Source organism: Bufo gargarizans, chromosome 3, assembly GCF_014858855.1.
Source record: "Bufo gargarizans isolate SCDJY-AF-19 chromosome 3, ASM1485885v1, whole genome shotgun sequence".
NCBI lineage: Eukaryota > Metazoa > Chordata > Amphibia > Anura > Bufonidae > Bufo > Bufo gargarizans.
Genome location: NC_058082.1, coordinates 78,358,976 through 78,381,896, shown reverse-complemented (window position 1 = coordinate 78,381,896; position 22,921 = coordinate 78,358,976). Strand labels below are relative to the sequence as shown.

Here is a 22,921-nt window from a genome sequence, read left to right as displayed (position 1 = left end):
CCTACCGTGTATGTGTCCTCCAGAAACTGATCTCCTTCTTGTTTCACAGGATTCTGATGATGATCTTCATCACTTCCAAGAGCCACAGCCAGGCTGGCAGGATGATTTGGTAAGATGAAAAAAAAATAAAAATAAAGCTGAGAATTGTTTGACATACAGTACAGACCAAAAGTTTGGACACACCTTCTCATTCAAAGAGTTTTCTTTATTTTCATGACTATGAAAATTGTAGATTCACACTGAAGGCATCAAAACTATGATTTAACACATATGGAATTATATACATAACAAACAAGTGTGAAACAACTGAAAATATGTCATATTCTAGGTTCTTCAAAGTAGCCACCTTTTTCTTTGGTTACTGCTTTGCACACTCTTGGCATTCTCTTGATGAGCTTCAAGAGGTAGTCACCTGAAATGGTTTTCACTTCACAGGTGTGCCCTGTCAGGTTTAATAAGTGGGATTTCTTGCCTTATAGATGGGGTTGGGACCATCAGTGGCGTTGAGGAGAAGTCAGGTGGATACACAGCTGATAGTCCTACTGAATAGACTGTTTGACCATGAAGGAGAGTGATGGGGTGCAGCGCCAGATGACCTGGCCTCCACAGTCACCAAACCTGAGCCCAATCGAGATGATTTGGGGTGAGCTGGACCGCAGAGTGAAGGCAAAAGGGCCGACAAGTGCTAAGCATCTCTGGAAACTCCTTCAAGACTGTTGGAAGACCATTTCAGGGGACTACCTCTTGAAGCACATCAGGAGAATGCCAAGAGTGTGGAAAGCAGTAATCAAAGCAAAAGGTGGCTACTTTGAAGAACCTAGAATATGACATATTCTCAGTTGTTTCACACTTGTTTGTTATGTATATAATTCCACATGTGTTAATTCAGTTTTGATGCCTTCATAGTCATGAAAATAAAGAAAACTCTTTGAATGAGAAGGTGTGTCCAAACTTTTGGTCTGTACTGTATATTGTAGAAGGAAGGTCTAGTCAAACTACTGACACATAGGAAATGCAGCTTTTCAACAGGACATCAAAATGTGATGTTAATTTAGCATAAAAAATCACATTCAAGTGTCTCAAGGGGGTAAAAAAAAGTATATTAGAATTTTCTCCCAGTGGTAAACATAGTGGCAAATACGGATACAATCTTTGCTATTGTCCAGCACTGCTAAATATGCTACATTTATTTACTGTACATCTATTCACTTAGGTCATAAATCACTAGGCCTCTTTAACATCATTGATTCATGGATGTCTGCTGTCCATGTTCTCAACGGACCGCTCACGCATCCATTGACTTTAACACATGTTAAAGTCAATGTTAAAGTCAATATGCCACCACTGAAGCATGGCATATTTTTGTTCGCGATAACGATCCCTCACGCACATTATAGTCTATGGGTCTGTGAAAACCAAGGACACAACATGGATGCCATCAAACCCTGAGAACTAGTGCCTACACAGATTGCAAAAGGATACTGTCTCCTAGTGTCACCTAGCAGAACTACAGTCAGGGTCTGCTACACCAGACATTTTATGTGGGGCACATGCAAGGTCCTGATGCAGGCTGGTGGTACAGTCTTGAATGTGGCTATGCCAGGAAGTAAAGAGGACCCAGGACCAGTTTGGTCCATGGTTTCGTACCAATGGTAAGAGATGCCCTTGAAACTAATTTTCAGCCTAGCAGTGTCCGTGAAGTATGGATGGCACACAGAGGTTAAAAAAACGGATACACGGACCAAACAAGGATTCTTTATAGACATCTTCATGGATGAACCACTGACCATCTTGTCATAGATTCCATCACTGACACGGATGTGTGAAAGAGGCCTTACTAAGGTGTGAAAGATTTGTCATCATGGTATGAATGTTGGGGAAACTTTTCCTACTATTGAGAAAACCACTTGGATAAATGGTAAAATATCAAGATTTCTAAAACAAATCCAGTTGACTTAGATTTTTAACGTTGACTTAATATATATCAAGGGTAGCTAGTTTCACACCCCAGACCAGCCCCTAAAATTAAGTAAACCCCAGACCAGTCCGCAAAAATTAATTAAACCCCAGAGCACTAAAATTAATTCAGACCCCTAAAATAAATCAGACCCCAGACTAGACCCTTAAAATAAAATCAGGTCCCAGATCAAACACCTAAAATAAATTTAGTGATCCTCTTTACTTCCTGGCACAGCCACATTGAAGATTGTACCACATACAATGACCCTGACTGTACAGTGATCCCTCAAGATACAATGGCCTCAGGATACAATATTTTCAACATACAATGATCTTTTCTGACCCATCGTAAGTTGAAACTAGATTCAACATACAATGTCTCTGACTCAAATCCAAACAATCAAGGCCACTTCTCTGGTAAATAGCTCTATTAGTTGCTAGTTAGCAGCTATTCCTGACTGTTATATGTAAGGACTTGTTTTATCTATCTTAGTTATCTGCTTATTTTTCTTAAAGTTTCATTTTCTCTTATCTTGGATGACATTTTGTGGCTTTGGAACCAATTACTCAACTTACAATGGTTTCAACATACAATGGTCATCCTGGAACCAATGAATATTGTATCTTGAGTAACTACTGTAATTCTGCTAGGTGACACGAGGAGACAGTGTCCTTTTGCAATCTGTGTACAGCAGTGGTTCTCCGGGTTTGAACAGTTAGCATATCTGATCCAGATTCGAACCCATGGTCAATGAAACGTTAATAGCCGATTGCTTTTCTCAGAGCAACAATAATGTCTTACAGTTCTACGGTCAGCCCTTAGTTATCACCAAGACAGTTATAAAATTCTCCCAAAATGAAAACAGCAGGACAGTGGTATGGAGTGAGTAGGTTGTTGGTGCACACCCCTAGGAGACCAAGTCCAAGATCCTAAATTCAAAGCTAAAAGAGAGAAGGTAGAGGATAAATTATCAATTTATTCACTCAAAGCAACATGTCAGTTCTTATACTGGAAGAGCTTGAGTGAGGGACTAGAGCAGATCTGACAAATTGCAATGAGCCCATGTACCACCACAGTTCCTTCACAGTGATGCCACCCTGTAGCTGTTCCTTACAGATATAAAAGAAGTGCAGGTCAAATAGCAGTGTCAAGTTACCAACAAATATGTTGCATACAATTGTGTCTACAGCACAGAATTACCAATAATTTTATGCCAGACAATTTGTCAAAGTGGTGTGTATACATATGTGCCAATTAGTATTCCGCTCTCTATCATGGCCTTGTACTGTTCTCTACTTCCTTAAAAGGTTTGTACCCCTGAGACCCCCACCTTTCATGACAATAGGGTTCCCAAGCCCTCCAAATGAGTTGGGGCAGTTGAAAATGTGGCGCACATGCTCAACCACTACTTCATTTAACCGGTAGACTCGGGACCCCCCTGCTTGTGATCATTGGAGGTGCTAGCCATTGGACCCCTACAGAGCAGATGCTTATTGTTACGGATCGGTGAGTGGAGCAATTGTTCCAACTAAACGGTTTGGTGTAGGGTAAACCCTAAGGCAGGGTGGAAACAGAACTTGGAGTATGGCAGGAAATAATGCAGGATAAATGCAGGTAAACTGCAATAGCACTAGATTATCAAACACCTTTGCTGGTCGCCAGGGTACCTAAAGCTCAGGCACCCTCTACATTGAGAGGACACCTTGAATACACAGGGACACCTTGAATAAGGGGACAGAGGGTGGAGTACTCCGTGTGGGGAATAAGTTGATATCTTTTTACAAAGCCTTTTTCACTGGTAGTTACATACAATCTCTGTAGTCAGACTGGGAATACACAAAAGAGATGACTGGGCAAATGGAAATACAGATGTTTTTCATTCTAAGACCATGCCAGAAATCTTTTACTGAGAGTTGAGTTGTCGGGAACTGTATAAAAGAGGTCGACAAACCACATTGTAGCGACTTGGTATATACATTATTCCATGATCTGGATGAATTACAACATTCCAGTGAGGGTCAGGGTCGGAGTGGCCCACCAGAGTACCTGAGGCATTATTGATTATTTAGAGGTTGGTCTCCAAGAATAATTGTATCTGGTGGGCCCAATCAGTCCGACACTGATTTCAGGTGCTCTTGTGCAGATGAGCATTGTGTTTTAGATATTATAATATAATAGCATAATAATATCATAATATAGTAGTATCTAATTTAAGCTATTAGAATTTATTTAATATATTTTACAAAATAAATAAATGATTGCATTAAATCCTACACCTAGGTGGCCTTCAGCAATTGTATTACACATTTATTAATGTAGGCGCTTTGTTTTTTGAGTTGATCATACACATGTTTCCCCAAAACAGCACACCATGTGGCTAGGTATGGCATTGCAAGGACATAATGAACCCCACTTGCTGTGATGTATAACATCAGTGTTTGTATAGCTCATGTCATAAATGTCTTCAAAGTTATTGTAGCTGAAGAATAAAAAGATTTTTTTGCAGTCTAGTCCTGCATTTTTCTTTGAGATGTGCTTACCGAGCTAGTTTCAGTATAAGCAAAAATAAAAGGGTCATATGAGTTGAGGAACAATTGATTGTGATTTTAGATGATAGGATGTAGCATCAGAGCTCAATGTACCTTTTTCTTCTGCAGATCCGAGGTCACCGAGAAGACATTCTGTGTATAGCTCAAAATCCTCCTAATCTCCTTGCCAGTTCAAGTTATGATGGAGAAATTATTATCTGGAACATGATCTCGGGCCACATCCAGTGCCGAATAAACACGTCCAGTCTTCTTGATTCTGCAGGAATTAAATGTAAGCACTCAGTATCTGATAACACTACTTTTATGAAATAATGCTTTATAGGGTTACTTTATATAGAAAATGGAGATAATATATTGATCAATTTTAAGAATAGACATGCAAATAGACCAGCTCAGTGGGTATAGATGTCCCCTCTGGTGAAACCCAGGACCTGCAGGTATCAACTGTGGAGACTAGAAAAATATGGAAATCAAAGAGGACCATTTACAGGTCCTGACATTACAAAATTAGTACCTGGCAGTGTAGGGCATGATCAGTAGATCTGCTCTGTTGCCCTTCTGTACCCCCGTTCTCTTTTGCCGCCCTGTATGCTAATTAATAGCATTAGTACAGGGAGGAGGAGACGGGCGTGTTTCTCAGGGGGCGTCTCCTTCTCCCTGGCTGTGAGCTGCCCTATCGCAGAGGAGAGCGTCACAGCCAGGGAGAAGGGGAGCTTTTTTTCTCCCTGGTTGTGATGCGCTCTGTTGAGATTACCAGCTTCATCCACTGACAGAGATGTGCAGTTACAGGGCCAGTTCTACAGCTGATCGTGGAGATGAGGGATGTTGGACCCCCAACAAACTAATATTTATGGCCTATCCTGAGGCTAAACCCTCAATATCAAAAGGGGTTGTCCAGGATCCCTTGGTTTTGAGTTAGCCACCTAGTGTGGTTGACCTAATACAAGAACCATTCTGAGATCTTCTGGTCCCAGGTGTGTTGATTTCTGGTCAGACTGTAGACAGGGTCACATGCACTGCTGCAGCCAATGACTGGCCTCAGCCAAGACATATCCCATGTGGCACATGACCCAGCAGGAAAGTACCACTTTGGGACCGAAAGATTGCAGAACACAGCCAGGTTGTAGGACTAGAGCCGTGGAAACCAAGTAAATATGATTTTTGTATTCAGTCAAGTACGCTAGGTGGACTAACTCAAAACTGAGAAGAACCTGGACAACCTCTGTAACTTAAAGGCTGCTAAAAGAGTACTGTAACATATGCTATTATTATTTTATGGGGTATTTTTAGATCAGTGAATTTTTTTTTACTTTTTTTCAGTCTCTTGGTTTTGGTCTTGTGAGGTTCTCAAATGTTAAAAGTTCTCTACTGTAAACTAGCAGTGGAATACCTGAACTTATGTACAGGGTTATAGTGATGAGTGGCAGGGGCAAGCCAATAGCAGGCCGCTACAGGAACAAGCCTCCCTAGTATCCCGGGTGATGATGCTACGGAGGTTCGTCCCTCTTGGGGGTATGACCAGTATGAGAGGCCCGGGCATTAGGTTGGACATTATAGGGGTTGAAAACCCCTTTAGCACTGTTCACACATAGGGAAAACCTTGTATTTTTACAAATAGCAGCAATGTATTGGATATGTATAAAACCCTCTGCGCCACATTTCTCATCACGTTTAACTGTGCAGAAAAAGTTAAGGGGACTTCAGACAGAAGTGGGACTCATTTATTGAGGATATCCTCCACTTTTCTAATAAAACCTGGTGATAATGTTTTACTTGATATTGTTTCTACAGCCATCACATTTATCAATAGTGCCCCCTGCTGGTAGATGTGATTGCTGCACAGATGAGAAATACTATCTGTAATGTGACAGGTTGTCACAAGAAAGATTCCTTTAAGGAGGATCTGTTAATGATGTCAGTGGAGCTGAACTCACTGAACCCCCATTCCTGTGCACCACAGGGCGCCACAAGGTCCCAACGAATGCATTTTAATACCAAAAAGCAGTGGTGGTGCGCTGGTATAATAGATCTAATAAAATGCCTTTTCTTAAAGGGGTCAACATGGTGACAGACATTTTTTAATCCCATAAGGCCATAAAGGGGTTGGTTGTCTAGTTTAAAAAACCCACTGAAGGAAATGTTCAGTTCATAGAACTCCTATTGAGGATCCTCATCTCTTGTCCATTGTGGAAAGCTAGTTAAAGGGAACCTGTCATCAACTTTATGCTGATCTCACTGAGGGCAGCATAAAATAGTGACAGAAATGCTGATTTGAGCAGTGGGTCACTTATCAGCTAATAGTAAGTGGTTGCATAGAACCAACATCATCATTGCAGCCCAGGCCTCAAAAAGAGGCAACTCTACATGAGAAGAGTAATGGTTTGTCATGATCCCATCTGCTGATGATTGTCAGTTCTCTCCTAGAGAGAATGGGAGAAAACTAGGTAGAAGACTGTCCAGTCATCAGCAGGTGGGCAGGAGAGCAGGAATTCATGAATAACCATGGTGGCCGTGACTCTTCTCAAGTGGCAATGATTGTTATGTTGTTTCTCGGCAACCACTTACTTTTAACTTATAAATGACAGACCGCTGACTGATCAACTAACCTGTCTCTACTTTATGCTGCTGTTAGTATGGGCAGCATAAAGTTGATGACAGGTTCCCTTTAAAATAGTTTTCAGGACAGGTCATCAATATCAGATTGTTGGGGATCTGACTTCCCGCACCCCCACTAATTAGTGGACAGAGGTGAATGTTCCATCCACTGTGTAGTGAAGGAGAAAAAATGGGCAAATGCATGGACACTGCTGGCAGAAGGAAATCCATGGATTTCAGGCTAAATGGATGGAATCTTTATTGTCAATGCATTTTGATTCTGGCTGGTATCGTCATCAGTCCATAATGATGACCTGATGAAGATACCAGACCGTTATCGAAACATGTTGCTGGTAAATATTCAATCTATTTATCCTGGAATCCATGGATTTCCTTTTGCCAATATCGGCCATGCATTTGCCCATTTTTTCGTTATCACTTTCATTGGCAGCTGAGGTACCCACCAACCACTTAGGCTAAGGTGCAGCAACTGGAGAGAAATTCTTCTACCATACATGCCCTTATCAGAGTTGAGCCTGGAATAGGCATAATTCAGAAAGGGGAGCACATTACCTTTAGCAGCTACTACTGTAGTAATCCAGACCGGGGGGTATTACAATGTTGTATATAGTTTTGTATTGCTTTATATCATATTGTTATGTATTTTGTATTGTATCATATGGCCATATCTACCAGTAGGGAGTGGATGGCAATGGTTGAGAGGAACAAGGCTAGCCACCCTTTTCCTACCATCTTGGTAGGAGTGGGCTGGTTGTGCTTCCTTCCAGGAGGGGGAGTCCAGAACAGTGTGGAGAGAAAGCACAAGTCAGAGCTCCTGCTCCTGGAAAAGATTCTCCAGAAAAATCCACTTACTCCAAGCCTCAAGTGTACACTGTGACACAACACTTCATCAGGGCCACTATCATTGCCATCCTCTGCACCAGCTCCTCCAGAGTTGATCCTGTTTTTTTGCAGTGGCCATGCCCAGGTATTACAGCTCAACTCCAATTCAAGTGAATGGAAAGTGAGCGACAGTACGGTGGTGCTGGAAACTACACGGTGGAAGGAGCCTTCTGCCTCCATCTCTGTCCACTAATGCATTTACTTGGAAAAACCATGGCAAAAACTGTAGGGTTTCTACAGCGGACTTTGCAAAATCTGCCGTGTGAATGGGCCTAATACAGTGATAAAGGGCCATGAGAAGGTGGGCAACAACAGCTCCATTCTGTACTGTTTAGTGTGATTTTAGTGCATATTATACTTTTATATAGGAAAAAGAGAGAGCAGCTTTATTTTCAGCATGGAGTTTTCCTTTAGGACACATTTATAGGAAGTTCAGTTGTCCAAATATTGTAGCACTTTTACCACTAAATTGGATTATCCATGGAGCATAATTGTCCAGTGTCAATTCAGTACATAATAATTGATTTGCACCTGGCTCTTGTACTGTCCCCGATAGCTTAGCAACCCACCACTGCTATAGTAACATGGAAATGGAAGAAATTGCTTTCTGCTCTACAAATGCCCTGTTACTGTGAAAATAATTAGTGTGACACACTGTGGATTCAGATGACTATTTTATCAGCCAGTACTTTTATTAGCATTTTTATATTTATTTTTTTTGTCTTGCTGACTGCAGGTCTGTTCTGTATAACACTCCTGTATTGATGAGTATGTACGGTACATGAAACAGGAGACTACAAATAGCAGAAAAAATGACAGTAAATTGGAAGTCAATGGCCGCCCTTTCACACCATTTTTTTTTTCAGTTTTTTTTCATCTACATAAGTTCAAAATTCTGTCCTAATTCATTTCTTTATATACACTGAACAAAAATATAAACGCATGTCACCCATTGAGCATGTTTGGGATGCTCTGGATCGGCGTATACGACAGCGTGTTCCAGTTCCTGCCATTATTCTGCAACTTTGTACAGCTATTGAAGAGGAGTGGACCAACATTCCACAGGCCACAATCAACAACCTGATCAACTCTATGCAACGGAGATGTGTTGCACTGCGTGAAGCAAATGGTGGCCACATCAGATACTGACTGGTTTTCTGACCCCCCCCCCTTCCCCCCCGTAAGGCAAAACGGTGCACATTTCAGAGTGGCCTTTTATTGTGGGCAGTCTAGGGCACACCTGTGCAATATTCATGCTGTCTAATCAGCACCTTGATATGCCACACCTGTGATGCGGGATGGATTATCTCGGCAAAGGAGAAGTGCTCATTAACACAGATTTAGACAGATTTGTGAACAATATTTGAGAGTAATGGGTCTTTTGTGTATGTAGAAAATGTTTCAGATCTTTGAGTTCAGCTCATGCAAAATAGGAGCAAAACCGAAAGTGTTGCGTTTATATTTTTGTTCAGTGTATATATATACAGACGTGGACAAAATTGTTGGTACCCTTTGGTCAATGAAAGAAAAAGTCACAATGGTCACAGAAATAACTTTAATCTGACAAAAGTAATAATAAATTAAAATTCTATAAATGTTAACCAATGAAAGTCAGACATTGTTTTTCAACCATGCTTCAACAGAATTATGTAAAAAAATAAACTCATGAAACAGGCATGGACAAAAATGATGGTACCCCTAGAAAACACAGAACATAATGTGACCAAAGGGACATGTTAATTCAAGGTGTGTCCACTAATTAGCATCACAGGTGTCTACAACCTTGTAATCAGCCATTGGGCCTATATATATGGCTCCAGGTAATCACTGTGTTGTTTGGTGATATGGTGTGTACCACACTCGACATGGACCAGAGGAAGCAAAGGAAAGAGCTGTCTCAAGAGATCAGAAAGAAAATTATAGACAAGCATGTTAAAGGTAAAGGCTATAAGACCATCTCCAAGCAACTAGATGTTCCTGTGAGTACAGTTGCACATATTATTCATAAGTTTAAGATCCATGGGACTGTAGCCAACCTCCCTGGACGTGGCCGCAGGAGGAAAATTGATGACAAATCTAAGAGACGGATAATCCGAATGGTAACAAAAGAGCCTAGAAAGACTTCTAAAGAGATTCAAGGTGAACTTCATGCTCAAGGAACATCAGTGTCAGATCGCACCATCCGTCGTTGTTTGAACCAAAGTGGACTACATGGGAGACGACCAAGGAGGACACCATTGTTGAAAACGAATCATAAAAAAGCAAGACTGGAATATGCCAAACTACATGTTGACAAGCCACAAAGCTTCTGGGAGAATGTCCTGTGGACAGATGAGACAAAAATCGAAGTTTTTGCCAAGGCACATCAGCTGTATGTTCACAGACGAAAAAATGAAGCATATCAAGAAAAGAACACTGTCCCTACTGTGAAACATGGAGGAGGCTCTGTTATGTTCTGGGGCTGCTTTGCTGCGTCTGGCACAGGGTGTCTTGAATCTGTGCAGGGTACAATGAAATCTCAAGACTATCAAGGAATTCTAGAGAGAAATGTACTAGCCAGTGTCAGAAAGCTTGGTCTCAGTCGCAGGTCATGGGTCTTGCAACAGGACAATGACCCAAAACACACCGCTAAAAACACCCAAGAATGGCTAAGAGGAAAAAATTGGACTATTCTAAAGTGGCCTTCTATGAGCCCTGACCTCAATCCTATTGAGCATCTTTGGAAGGAGCTGAAACATGCAGTCTGGAAAAGGCACCCTTCAAACCGGACACAACTGGAGCAGTTTGCTCATGAGGAGTGGGCCAAAATACCTGCTGAGAGGTGCAGATGTCTCATTGACAGTTACAGGAAGCGTTTGATTGCAGTGATTGCCTCAAAAGGTTGCGCAACAAAATATTAAGTTAGGGGTACCATCATTTTTGTCCATGCCTGTTTCATGAGTTTATTTTTTTACATAATTCTGTTGAAGCATGGTTGAAAAACAATGTCTGACTTTCATTGGTTAACATTTATAGAATTTTAATTTATTATTACTTTTGTCAGATTAAAGTTATTTCTGTGACCATTGTGACTTTTTCTTTCATTGACCAAAGGGTACCAACAATTTTGTCCACGTCTGTATATATATATATATATATGGGATTTGCTCTGGTAGACAGGTTAGCGGACGCAGTATAGAGGCAAGGAGCCAGGATGTAAGTCAAACTTCAGTGTTTTATTCAAACTCAACAAAAACATAACAGTCTTGATGCTTGTTCACACACAGCAAAATAACACAGTGTTCACCTGGAATCCTAGGTGTCAGTTCACACCCGGCTGAATGCTCAGCCACAGAAAAGTTCACTGGCCTCTTTCAGGCAGCCTGTACTCCTGTTTGTAGTCTTCAGCCTTCAGCACAGAGACTCCACAGCTTCACTGTCACATGGAGGTAAAATCCACACAGCTGAGACTGCTGGCTGGGTTTTTATATCCCAGCCAAAACCCGGCCTGGAGCGTGGGGAGCAGCCACCCACCCTGCACTTTGGCTGCTCCCAGTAAGAGCTGGCCCGGATCGGCTTTATAGCCATACGAAATGACAAATAGTGTCAGTAAGCACTAACTGCCGCTGACACTTAAAATTACCGGCTCTTACCTCACAGAGGCCAGGAATCTCGGTGACACGTACCTTCCGTCAATGACAGACCCTTGCGCCTTCCTACTATATATATATACAGTTGTGTTCATAATTATTCAACCCCCACTGAAATTGAGTGTTTTGGCCAGTTTGACATTGATTTTGATCATTTCAGTCATCTTGTTTACAATTAAATCAAAGAGGCACTTGTAAGTCGGACAAATATAACATTTATAATGAAATAACCACAAATGTCTTTTCTGTGCTCACATCATTATCAGTTTTATTCAACCCCCAAGTGACATTCAATCTTAGTACTTAGTACAACATCCTTTTCCAGTTATAACAGCTTTTAAACGTGAAGCATAGCTTGACACAAGTGTCTTGCAGCGATCTACGGGTATCTTCGCCCATTCTTCATGGGCAAAAGCCTCCAGTTAAGTCACATTCTTAGGCTTGCGCGCTGCAACTGCTTTCTTTAAGTCCCACCAGAGGTTCTCAATCAGATTTAAGTCTGGTGACTGCGATGGCCACTTCAAAATGTTCCAGCCTTTAATCTGCAACCATGCTCTAGTGGACTTGGAGGTATGCTTGGGATCATTGTCCTGTTGAAAGGTCCAACGTCTCCCAAGCCTCAGGTTTGTGACGGACTGCATCACATTTTCATCCAATATCTCCTGGTACTGAAGAGAATTCATGGTACCTTGCACACGCTGAAGCTTCCCTGTACCTGTAGAAGCAAAACAGCCCCAAAGCATGATTGACCCCCCGCCATGCTTCACAGTAGGCAAGGTGTTCTTTTCTTCATAGGCCTTGTTCTTCCTCCTCCAAACATAGCGTTGATCCATGGGCCCAAACAGTTCTAATTTTGTTTCATCAGTCCACAGAACACTATCCCAAAACTTTTGTGGTTTGTCCACATGACTTTTGGCATACTGCAGTCGACTCTTCTTATTCTTTGGAGACAGCAAGGGGGTGCGCCTGGGAGTTCTGGCATGGAGGCCTTCATTACGCAGTGTGCGCCTTATTGTCTGAGCTGAAACTTCAGTACCCACATCTGACAAATCTTTTTTCAGTTCCTCAGCAGTCACACGGGGACTTTTCTCCACTTTGTGCTTCAGGTAGGGCACAGCAGTCGAAGTCAGCATCTTCTTTCTGCCACGACCAGGTAGCGTTTCAACAGTGCCCTTTGCCTTGAATTTGCGAATGATGCTTCCTATGGTGTCTCTTGGTATGTTTAACATCTTTGCAATCTTCTTATAGCCATTGCCCTTCCTGTGAAGAGAAATCACCTCTTCTCTTGTCTTCCTGGACCATTCTCTTAACTTCACCATGTTTGTAAACACACCAGTAAATGTCTAGAAGGAGCTAATTATCACAGTCCTTTTAAATCTGCCTAATTGGTGCTTATTATGCTTGATTGCTGCTCCTTGACACCCACAGGTGTTTTCAATACCTGATCGAAAACACTTGAATGAACCTCTGTTCTTAAGAGTGGTAGTCTTTAAGGGGTTGAATAATTGTGTCAATGAAGAAATCACAAAAAAAAACATTTAATAGTGTATTACAAAAACAATTGATGTCATTTTAGTTGCATTTGGTTCTTTAACCCCTTAGCGCAGAACGCCGTGCATGTATGGCGGGGAAAACTGTGCCAGAACGCAAAACGCCGTACATGCACGGCGTTCATTTAAATGCTCCCCTGCCGAGATCGCGCACCTGATGCGCATATTACCGTGCTGTATCGGGGACCAAACATCTCCCCCTTGACAGCCAGGGAACGATCAGCTGTGGTCCCGGCCGCAGATCACCACCGGAGATCCCGTTCGTTCATATGAGCGATATCATGCGTGTGCGCATGCGCGCACACATCTCCTCCTCTTCAGGCACCCGGCTGTTGCTGAAATGAGAGGATCGGAGATGAGAAATAGCTGTCTGAACATAATTCATTGTGATTGGTCCTGACTGTGGACCAATCACAATGAGTTATGTACAGGACGCTATCTCTCAACTTCGATCCTGTCATTTCAGTCAGAGAAGTTGGAGGCAGTGCAGTTAGACCTGTGATAAAACACACACACACACACCAAAAGTGCCCCTCATCTGTCCCCTGTGATCCTCATCACCCCTCATTTGTTTCCTGTGCCCTTCATCACCCACTTATTAGTCCCCTGTGACCCTGTGCCTGTGTGCTGTCTGCCAATAGTGACAGTACATCAGCACCCCAGTCCCTGTCATCCATACCTGTTTTTGGCAAATCATTAGGGTTAGTTAGGGCGTTATTAGGGTTAGAGCTCTTATTTTAGGGTAAGTTAGACGTTTATTGAAAAAAAAAAAATATATATATATAAAAAAATAAAAAAATTATAAAAAAATATTGGGGACGTCCGTACTTGTCCCCGATTATAAATACTCTGTTTCAACCCCCCCCCCCCATACCTCCGAACCTCTATCTTTTACCAGTAATATAAAGCTCCACAATTTTATTTTTCAATTTTTTCCTGAATATATATATATATATAAATTTTACAAAATGTCTCAACGGGTGTACAGCGCCGAGGAGGCTTATGAAATACTTGCCTCAGAGTCTGACGCTGACAGTGGAGAAGAAGAATCTTTTCTTGTGTATAGCTCTTCTTCTGATTCATCAATTGACGAACCCTCTCACAGACGCAGTAGAGTTAGCAGCGCATCAGCTTCTACAAATGACCCCAGCTGGACTTCTGCTACTAACTTTGTACCTCAGTTGCCGGACTTTACGGCCACTACAGGCATTCATGTGAACACTGCAGGGTTCACGGAAGCTGATTTTTTCCACCTTTTTTTTTCTGATGAATTGATAGACATGATGGTGGAGCAAACTAATATTTATGCCAATCAATTTTTAGCCGCCCACCCCAACTCATACTATGCAAGACCCCTTCAGTGGACTCCCACGACCCCTTTGGAGATGAAAATTTTTTGGGGTCTAATACTTAATATGGGGATAATTAAAAAACCATCACTACGGTCATATTGGAGTAATGACCTTCTACATCACACACCACTATACCGCACCATTATGTCAAGGACCCGATTTCAGTCTCCTGAAATTTCTACATTATAACAATAATGCAGATTGTCCACCCCCTAATGATCCTATATACGATCGTTTATACAAAATTCGGCCCATTATAGATCATTATAATCTCAAGTTTGCCCAGGTCTACACCCCCCAAAAGCATCTGTCCATTGATGAATCCCTTGTGCACTTCAAGGGCAGACTGCATTTTCGCCAATACCTGCCCAACAAACGGGCCAGATATGGCATCAAACTCTACAAACTATGTGAAAGCCAAAGTGGCTATACCCATAAATTTAGAGTTTACGAGGGAAAAGATTCAAAAATTGAACCCCCAGAGTGCCCCCCTCTCCTTGGAATAGCAGGAAAAATAGTATGGGACTTTAATCACCACCTGCTAGGTCAAGGGTACAACTTATACCTTGACAACTTCTACACAAGTGTCCCACTACTGAAATGCCTGTTTTCCAGAGACACTGTTGCATGCGGTACTATCCGACGAAACCAAAAACATCTGCCTAAAAATTTTATAGACCAAAGGATAAGAGTGAGGGAAAGCAGGGCAGTTTGCAATGATAACATGATGCTTGTTAAGTACAAAGACAAGCGTGACGTCTTTGTACTTACTACCATACATGCCGACAGATCAACCCCTGTTCCAGTTCGTGGATCCACAGAATTAGTCCCCAAACCTGTGTGCATCCAGGACTATAATAAGTTTATGGGAGGGGTGGATCTGTCAGACCAGGTACTGCAACCATACAGTGCCCTCCGCAAAACTCGGGCATGGTATAAAAAATTGGCATTGCACCTGACGCAAATTGCCCTCTATAATGCTTTTGTAATTTACAGAAGTGCAGGAAACAGAGGAAAATTCCTGCACTTTCAAGAAAAAGTAATAAAGAACTTTTTATTTGGGGAACAGGAAGGGGAAGGGAGCAGGGCCACAGGAAGTGAGAGCAGAATAATACGAGGACAGCATTTCCCTGGGGTAGTTCCCCCCACAGAGACACGGAGAAGGCCACAAAAAAGGTGTCGGGTATGCTCCAGAAATGGAATCAGGAAAGACACAATTCATCATTGTGAGACGTGCCCCTCAAAGCCGGGTCTTTGCATAAAAGATTGCTTTAGAATCTACCACACCTCTGCTGACTTTAACTAAACCCCCTTTGATCATTTTATAAAACACCCCCTTGAAACTGTATGCTGGTAAAAATTCTAGTTTCTCGTTTCTCCACATTTCAATTGGCATTCTAATAAAACCCATAACAAAGCAAAAAATTCTCATTACACCCCTAGATGAATACCTTGACGGGTGTTATTTTACAAAAGGGGACTAGAACTTTGCTTATATATATATATATATATATATATATATATAAAATTTGTAGGATACGGAATACATCAGGTGATGCTTATCAGTACACTGAACTTTACAGTGTGCCCATACAGCAGTTTACGGCCACATATGAAGTGTTGCCATATTCAGGAGAGAATGGGTAACAAATTGTGGGTGTAATTTAGTCTGTTACCCCTCGTGAAAATAAATAATGTGGGCCTAAAGAGACATTTTCTTGTAAAAAATTAAGATTTTCCTTTTTACAGCCAAATATTTCTAAATTCTATGAAACGCTTGTTGGGTCAAAGTGCTCACTACATGCCTTGAAAAATTCCTTGGGGGTGTAGTTTCCAAAATGGGTTCACTTCTTGGGGTTTTCCACTGTGGAGGTACCTCAGGGTGTCTTCAAATGTGACATGGCACCTGAAAATTATTCCAGCGAAATCTGCCCTTCAAAAGCCATATAGCGGTCCTTTCCTTCTGCGCCCTGCCGTGTTACCATACAGCAGTTTACGGCCACGTATGGGGTGTTTCTGTAAACGGCAGAGTCAGGGCAATAAAGATACAGTCTTGTTTGGCTGTTAACCCTTTGTTAGTGGAAAAAATGGGTTAAAATGGAAGATTAGGCAAAAAAATTAAATTCTCAAATTTCATCCCCATTTGCCAATAACTCTTGTGCAACACCTAAAGGGTTAACGACGTATGTAAAATCAGTTTTGAATACCTTGAGGGGTGTAGTTTCTTAGATGGGACACTTTTAGGGACTTTCTACTCTAGGGGTGCATCAGGGGGGCTTCAAATGGGACATGGTGTCAAAAAACCAGTCCAGCAAAATCTGCCTTCCAAAAACCAAACGGCGCACCTTTCACTCTACGCCCCGCTGTGTGGCCGTACAGTAGTTTACGGACACATATTGGGTGTTTCTGTAAACAGCAGAGTCAGGGCAATAAAGATACAGTCTTGTTTGGCTGTTAACCCTTGCTTTGTTAGTGGAAAAAATGGGTTAAAATGGAAAATTAGGCAAAAAAATTAAATTCTCAAATTTCATCCCCATTTGCCAATAACTCTTGTGCAACACCTAAAGGGTTAACGAAGTTTGTAAAATCAGTTTTGAATACCTTGAGGGGTGTAGTTTCTTAGATGGGACACTTTTAGGGAGTTTCTACTCTAGGGGTGCATCAGGGGGGCTTCAAATGGGACATGGTGTCAAAAAACCAGTCCAGCAAAATCTGCCTTCCAAAAACCAAACGGCGCACCTTTCACTCTACGCCCCACTGTGTGGCCGTACAGTAGTTTACAGCCACATATTGGGTGTTTCTGTAAACAGCAGAGTCAGGGCAATAAAGATACAGTCTTGTTTGGCTGTTAACCCTTGCTTTATTAGTGGAAAAAAATGGGTTAAAATGGAAAATTAGGCAAAAAAATGAAATTCTCAAATTTCATCCCCATTTGCCAATAACTCTTGTGCAACACCTAAAGGGTTAACAAAGTTTGTAAAATCAGTTTTGAATACCTTGAGGGGTGTAGTTTATAGAATGGGGTCATTTATGGGTGGTTTCTGTTATGTAAGCCTCGCAATGTGACTTCAGACCTGTAGTGGTCCCTAAAAATTGGGTTTTTGTAAATTTCTGAAAAATTTCAAGATTTGCTTCTAAACTTCTAAGCCTTGTAACATCCCCAAAAAATAAAATATCATTCCCAAAATAATTCAAACATGAAGTAGACATATGGGGAATGTAAAGTCATCACAATTTTGGGGGGTATTACTATGTATTACAGAAGTAGAGAAACTGAAACTTTGAAATTTGCACATTTTTCCAATTTTTTTGTAAAATAGGTATTTTTTTATGCAAAAAAATAAACTTTTATGACCCAATTTTCGCAGTGTCATGAAGTACAATATGTGACGAAAAAACAATCTCAGAATGGCCTGGATAAGTCAAAGTGTTTTAAAGTTATCAGCACTTAAAGTGACACTGGTCAGATTTGCAAAAAATGGCCTGGTCCTTAAGGTGAAATAAGGCTGTGTCCTTAAGGGGTTAAAAAGTCCTTGTAAGATTTCATTCTGAACACAATTACAAATGTACACTAAATTCCCTAAAACTCTTTACAGCATTGGGGGTTGAATAATTTTGAACACAACTGTATATATATATATATATATTGTGAGGCAGTGATAGACCTCATAGCTGCTAGGGGAGATTCATGGCAGGAGTTTCTGTGTCTTCCCCATCAGTCATCAGGTCTGAGGCAGCACCAGGTGACACAATCAGTCTGGGATAAGAGCCCAGCCAGACTGTCAGTCAAAGAGAAAGAGTCTTGGTGAAACAGAGGCCTGCTGGAGGCTCTGGAAGGGTGGTCTCAGCCGGGCTGGCTGAGGGGCCACGGGGCTAGATGTTAGCCTGAACTTTGGGGTACTCCGCAAGGTCTGGGAATCGACGGTCACTAGGCCAGAGTCAGGCGGATTTCTGGGCCACAATCCCCCAAAGGTACTGGACTTTGTTACAGCCTGGAAGTGCTAGAGTACTGGCTAAGAAAGCCGCATGTTGGTACAGTGTGTGAACAGTGCTATAAGTGAGGTAGGGTTATGTTTAGATAGAGCCCAGATGGGCAGGTTTTTACTTTGCACTGTTTTATTGTTGCTGTGAAAGTAAATCTCACGTTTGGACCTGCAATCCGGCTGTGGCGAAGCTAATTGTGATAATGCCCCCTGAAAAAGAGCTGATCCCTTACACTATATATATATATATATATATATATATATATCCATAGAAAAAATCTGGCAGCACTCCCTTTAAGGGTGTATGAAGTGTAGGGTGCCCGCGGTGATCCCTCGATTCAGGACGGAAGACAGCAAAGAAAGTCTGCAGCACTCCTTGAAAGATAAAATGTGCTCTTTTATTCACACATATCAAGTGACAACGTTTTGGTTCTCTCACAGGACCTTTCTCAAGTCAACTTTGACTTGAGAAAGGTTCTGTGAGAGAACCGAAACGTTGTCACTTGATATGTGTGAATAAAAGAGCACATTTTATCTTTCAAGGAGTGCTGCGGACTTTCTTTGATATATATAAATATATATATATATATATATATATATATAAAGGGATCGCTCTCTCGCAGGGGGTCGGCAATTACAGTCTTCTCAACAAACAGAGTGTTTTCAAGCTCAAACAATTCTTTTTTATTTGTCACACTTCCAAGTTTGGCATCACTTGGCACAATAAAGTTGCAGCTTCACATCACAACGTGTTACATCAACACAAAATAAGAAATCCTTGCCCGGCTAGGCACTCACTATGCAGAGGTTTTCCCTAACTCACCTCTAGCTCAGAGTTCACACTGCGGTATTCAGCCTCACTCAGCCATGCAGTCAGACAGCTTCCTAGGTGTGACCAATGCAAACCATTGGGGTCTCGGTCCACCAGTCCTCCTGACGGTGACCACGCAATACCTTGGGAGGATATGGTCCAACAGTCCTCCCGACTCTGACCGTGCAACACCTCTTTTCTTCAGACATCATTTGTCCCCCACAATTCAGTCTTCAAGGACTCAGCCACAAGGCTGGGACCACACAGAGCCTCTGCAGGCTTCCTTTTCAATTCCCCCTTCCACACACTCTGAGGATTCGGCAAGTGATTATTGCACCTGGCCTAACCTGAGGCCATATGAACACCTGTAGTGGACTAAGGGTGTGGACTAAGATATATGCCCCCACCACACCTCTACCGTTATATATACAGTTGCAAGAAAAAGTATGTGAACTCATTAATTGGATTCCAGTTGGCTGACACCTCACTCCAATTAGCTCTTGGAGATGTAATTAGTCCAAGGGTTCAGATACTTTTTCCACCTGCACTGTGAATGTTTACATGGTGTGTTCAATATAAACATGGTAACATTTAATTATTTGTGTGTTATTAGTTTAAGCAGACTATGATTGTCTATTGTTGTGACTTAGATGAAGATCAGATCACATTTTATGACCAATTTGTGCAGAAATCCATATCATTCCAAAGGGTTCACATACTTTTTCTTGCAACAGTATATATATACTAATATAGGTAATATGTGGCGCACAGGGCTGACAAAATCTCTGGTGGAGGTGCTCACAGTACAAGAGGAATCACCCTTCCTCTCAAGATATAATAAATAGAAAATAGAAAATACTGGGCACTCTCACTAGCTGTGAAACCACATCGTTTAATTAGATAGTGTTTAAAATAACAGTATATTAAAAAGGATACAATATCTAACTATAGTAACAGTGTACTAAATATGGATACAATATCTAACTATAACACTCTGTATGTCGATATATTATATAGAATGCATACAACACTTAAAATGACACATAAATCATACAGTGGAAAATCCGGAATTTTGACTTTAAAAGCAGTATAATACCGCCAGATGGTTGGGTTGTAGGTGTCCTAAAATGTTCACAAAGTCTGTGGAAAAGTGCAGCAGTGCAATCTCTTTGAGATATGCGATCCTAATGTTAAAACCTCTTGCTATCAGAGGATATCAGTTGGTGATTTAGTTACAGTGATGGGTATGCGGCGTCCCGCTATACTCACTGTTTGATTCAAGTTAAGTTGCTTTATCTTGCTGGTGTTCCGGTACACTGGATGTCTGTGTCTGGTCCTCACTCGTGCTTTTCTTGATCCTCACGATCCCTTGTGACTGCTGCTCCGTAGATGTAAGAGCCGGCACTCCGCGCTTGGACTTTGTTTGCACGTGTGTTTGGTGTCTCGTGCTTCTATGTCCAAATCCTCTGTAGATGCGCGTCCTGGGATATACGTGGGCACTGGAGGTATCACCGCAAGTAAAAGACCCCCGGACGGACGTCAGTTTTACTTGCGGTGATACCTCCAGTGCCCACGTATATCCCAGGACGCGCATCTACAGAGGATTTGGACATAGAAGCACGAGACACCAAACACACGTGCAAACAAAGTCCAAGCGCGGAGTGCCGGCTCTTACATCTACGGAGCAGCAGTCACAAGGGATCGTGAGGATCAAGAAAAGCACGAGTGAGGACCAGACACAGACATCCAGTGTACCGGAACACCAGCAAGATAAAGCAACTTAACTTGAATCAAACAGTGAGTATAGCGGGACGCCGCATACCCATCACTGTAACTAAATCACCAACTGATATCCTCTGATAGCAAGAGGTTTTAACATTAGGATCGCATATCTCAAAGAGATTGCACTGCTGCACTTTTCCACAGACTTTGTGAACATTTTAGGACACCTACAACCCAACCATCTGGCGGTATTATACTGCTTTTAAAGTCAAAATTCCGGATTTTCCACTGTATGATTTATGTGTCATTTTAAGTGTTGTATGCATTCTATATAATATATCGACATACAGAGTGTTATAGTTAGATATTGTATCCATATTTAGTACACTGTTACTATAGTTAGATATTGTATCCTTTTTAATATACTGTTATTTTAAACACTATCTAATTAAACTATGTGGTTTCACAGCTAGTGAGAGTGCCCAGTATTTTCTATTTTCTATTTAGTATATATATACTAGCAGAAGGACCCAGCTTCGCACAAGTATATTTTATCTATTTCATTTAATGTTTGTGTGTGTCGTTAAAAGATATAGACAGTATTCCCTATAACAGTGACATCTACAGCACCCTGCCCCTTAACACTGACCTGGTGTAAAACTGTGTATGTGGAGACTAAGGGCCTGTGAGCTTCTATTGGCTGATAAGGGTCATGTGACCAGGCTTCTATTGGCTAATGCATTTTTTGGGAATATCTCATGAACGGTACGTGCTAGAGAGCTGAGACTCTGTCTAAAACCATTTCGGGCACCTGATGTACCTGTGTGCCAAATTCCATGATTGTAAATGCAACGGTGCAGATTCCTTTAGCAGACATACACACACATACATACATACACTCAGCTTTACATATTATATATACCCTATTTTTCACCATATAAGACGCACTGGCCCATAAGACGCACCTAGGTTTTAGAGGAGAACAATAAGAACATTTTTTTTTTCCATTACACCTCAGGTCAGACCAGCAATCAGACCCCCAAAGTTAATCAGATCTCAGCTTACAGCCCCAATCAGACCCCCAATGTCAATCAGACCTCAGAACAGACCCCCAATGCCTCAGATCAACCCCCCAACCTTCAGCCATCTATCAGCCACCATATGTCAGCAAGAAGCCCCTGTATGTCAGCCATCAGCCCTCATATGTCAGCCATTAGCCCCTATATATTCATCCATCAGCCCCATATATCAGCCCCTATATGTCAGCCATCATCCCCTATATGTCATCCATCAGCTCCTATATGTCAGCCATCAGCCCCATATATCAACCCCTATATGTCAGCCATCAGCCCCCAGTGCAAATAAAATAAAATAAAACTCACTTACCTCTCCTGCTCTTGGACGCCACCGCTCCTCACTCATCATCCTGCTGTCGGCTGTGTATCGCGGCGCACAGTGTGAGGTCACAGAGCGCCCTCATGCTGTGCTCAGCCCTGCACAGCCAATAGCCGAGCCGAGGACCAGGAAGCGGTGAGTACAGAGCCTTCACCGCTTCCCGGTCCTCCGGTACTAATGAAGCGCTTTCATAATGGAAGCACATTAGTATTCGCCACATAAGACGCAGGGGCATTTTTCCCCCACTTTGGGGAATAAAAAGTGTGTCTTATGGGGCGAAAAATACTGTATATGTTGGAGGAATCAAAGGCTGCTTTATTTCTCCCTTTGGATGCTGTGACTCCTTCAACCATTTAGCACCTGCCATTGGAGTCCGGAAGACGCTCTGTCTAGCATATGGGGGCTCTTTGGCTGGCACTCAAAAGGGGCTTTGGGGTATGGAAGATTGTGGCTATGACCCATAGGGTGTCTT

General features: G+C 41.9%; 1 protein-coding gene across 1 annotated transcript in view; it reads left to right on the top strand.

Annotated features, from left to right (window-relative positions):
• Positions 1–22,921, top strand: part of LOC122932848 (WD repeat-containing protein 49-like) — a 190,342-nt gene that overhangs the window by 119,427 nt on the left and 47,994 nt on the right. Inside the window, exons 21-22 of the mRNA XM_044287488.1 lie at positions 50–109; positions 4,618–4,780. Of these exons, the coding sequence (XP_044143423.1) occupies positions 50–109; positions 4,618–4,780 (223 nt within the window). The remainder of the gene's footprint in view (positions 1–49; positions 110–4,617; positions 4,781–22,921) is intronic.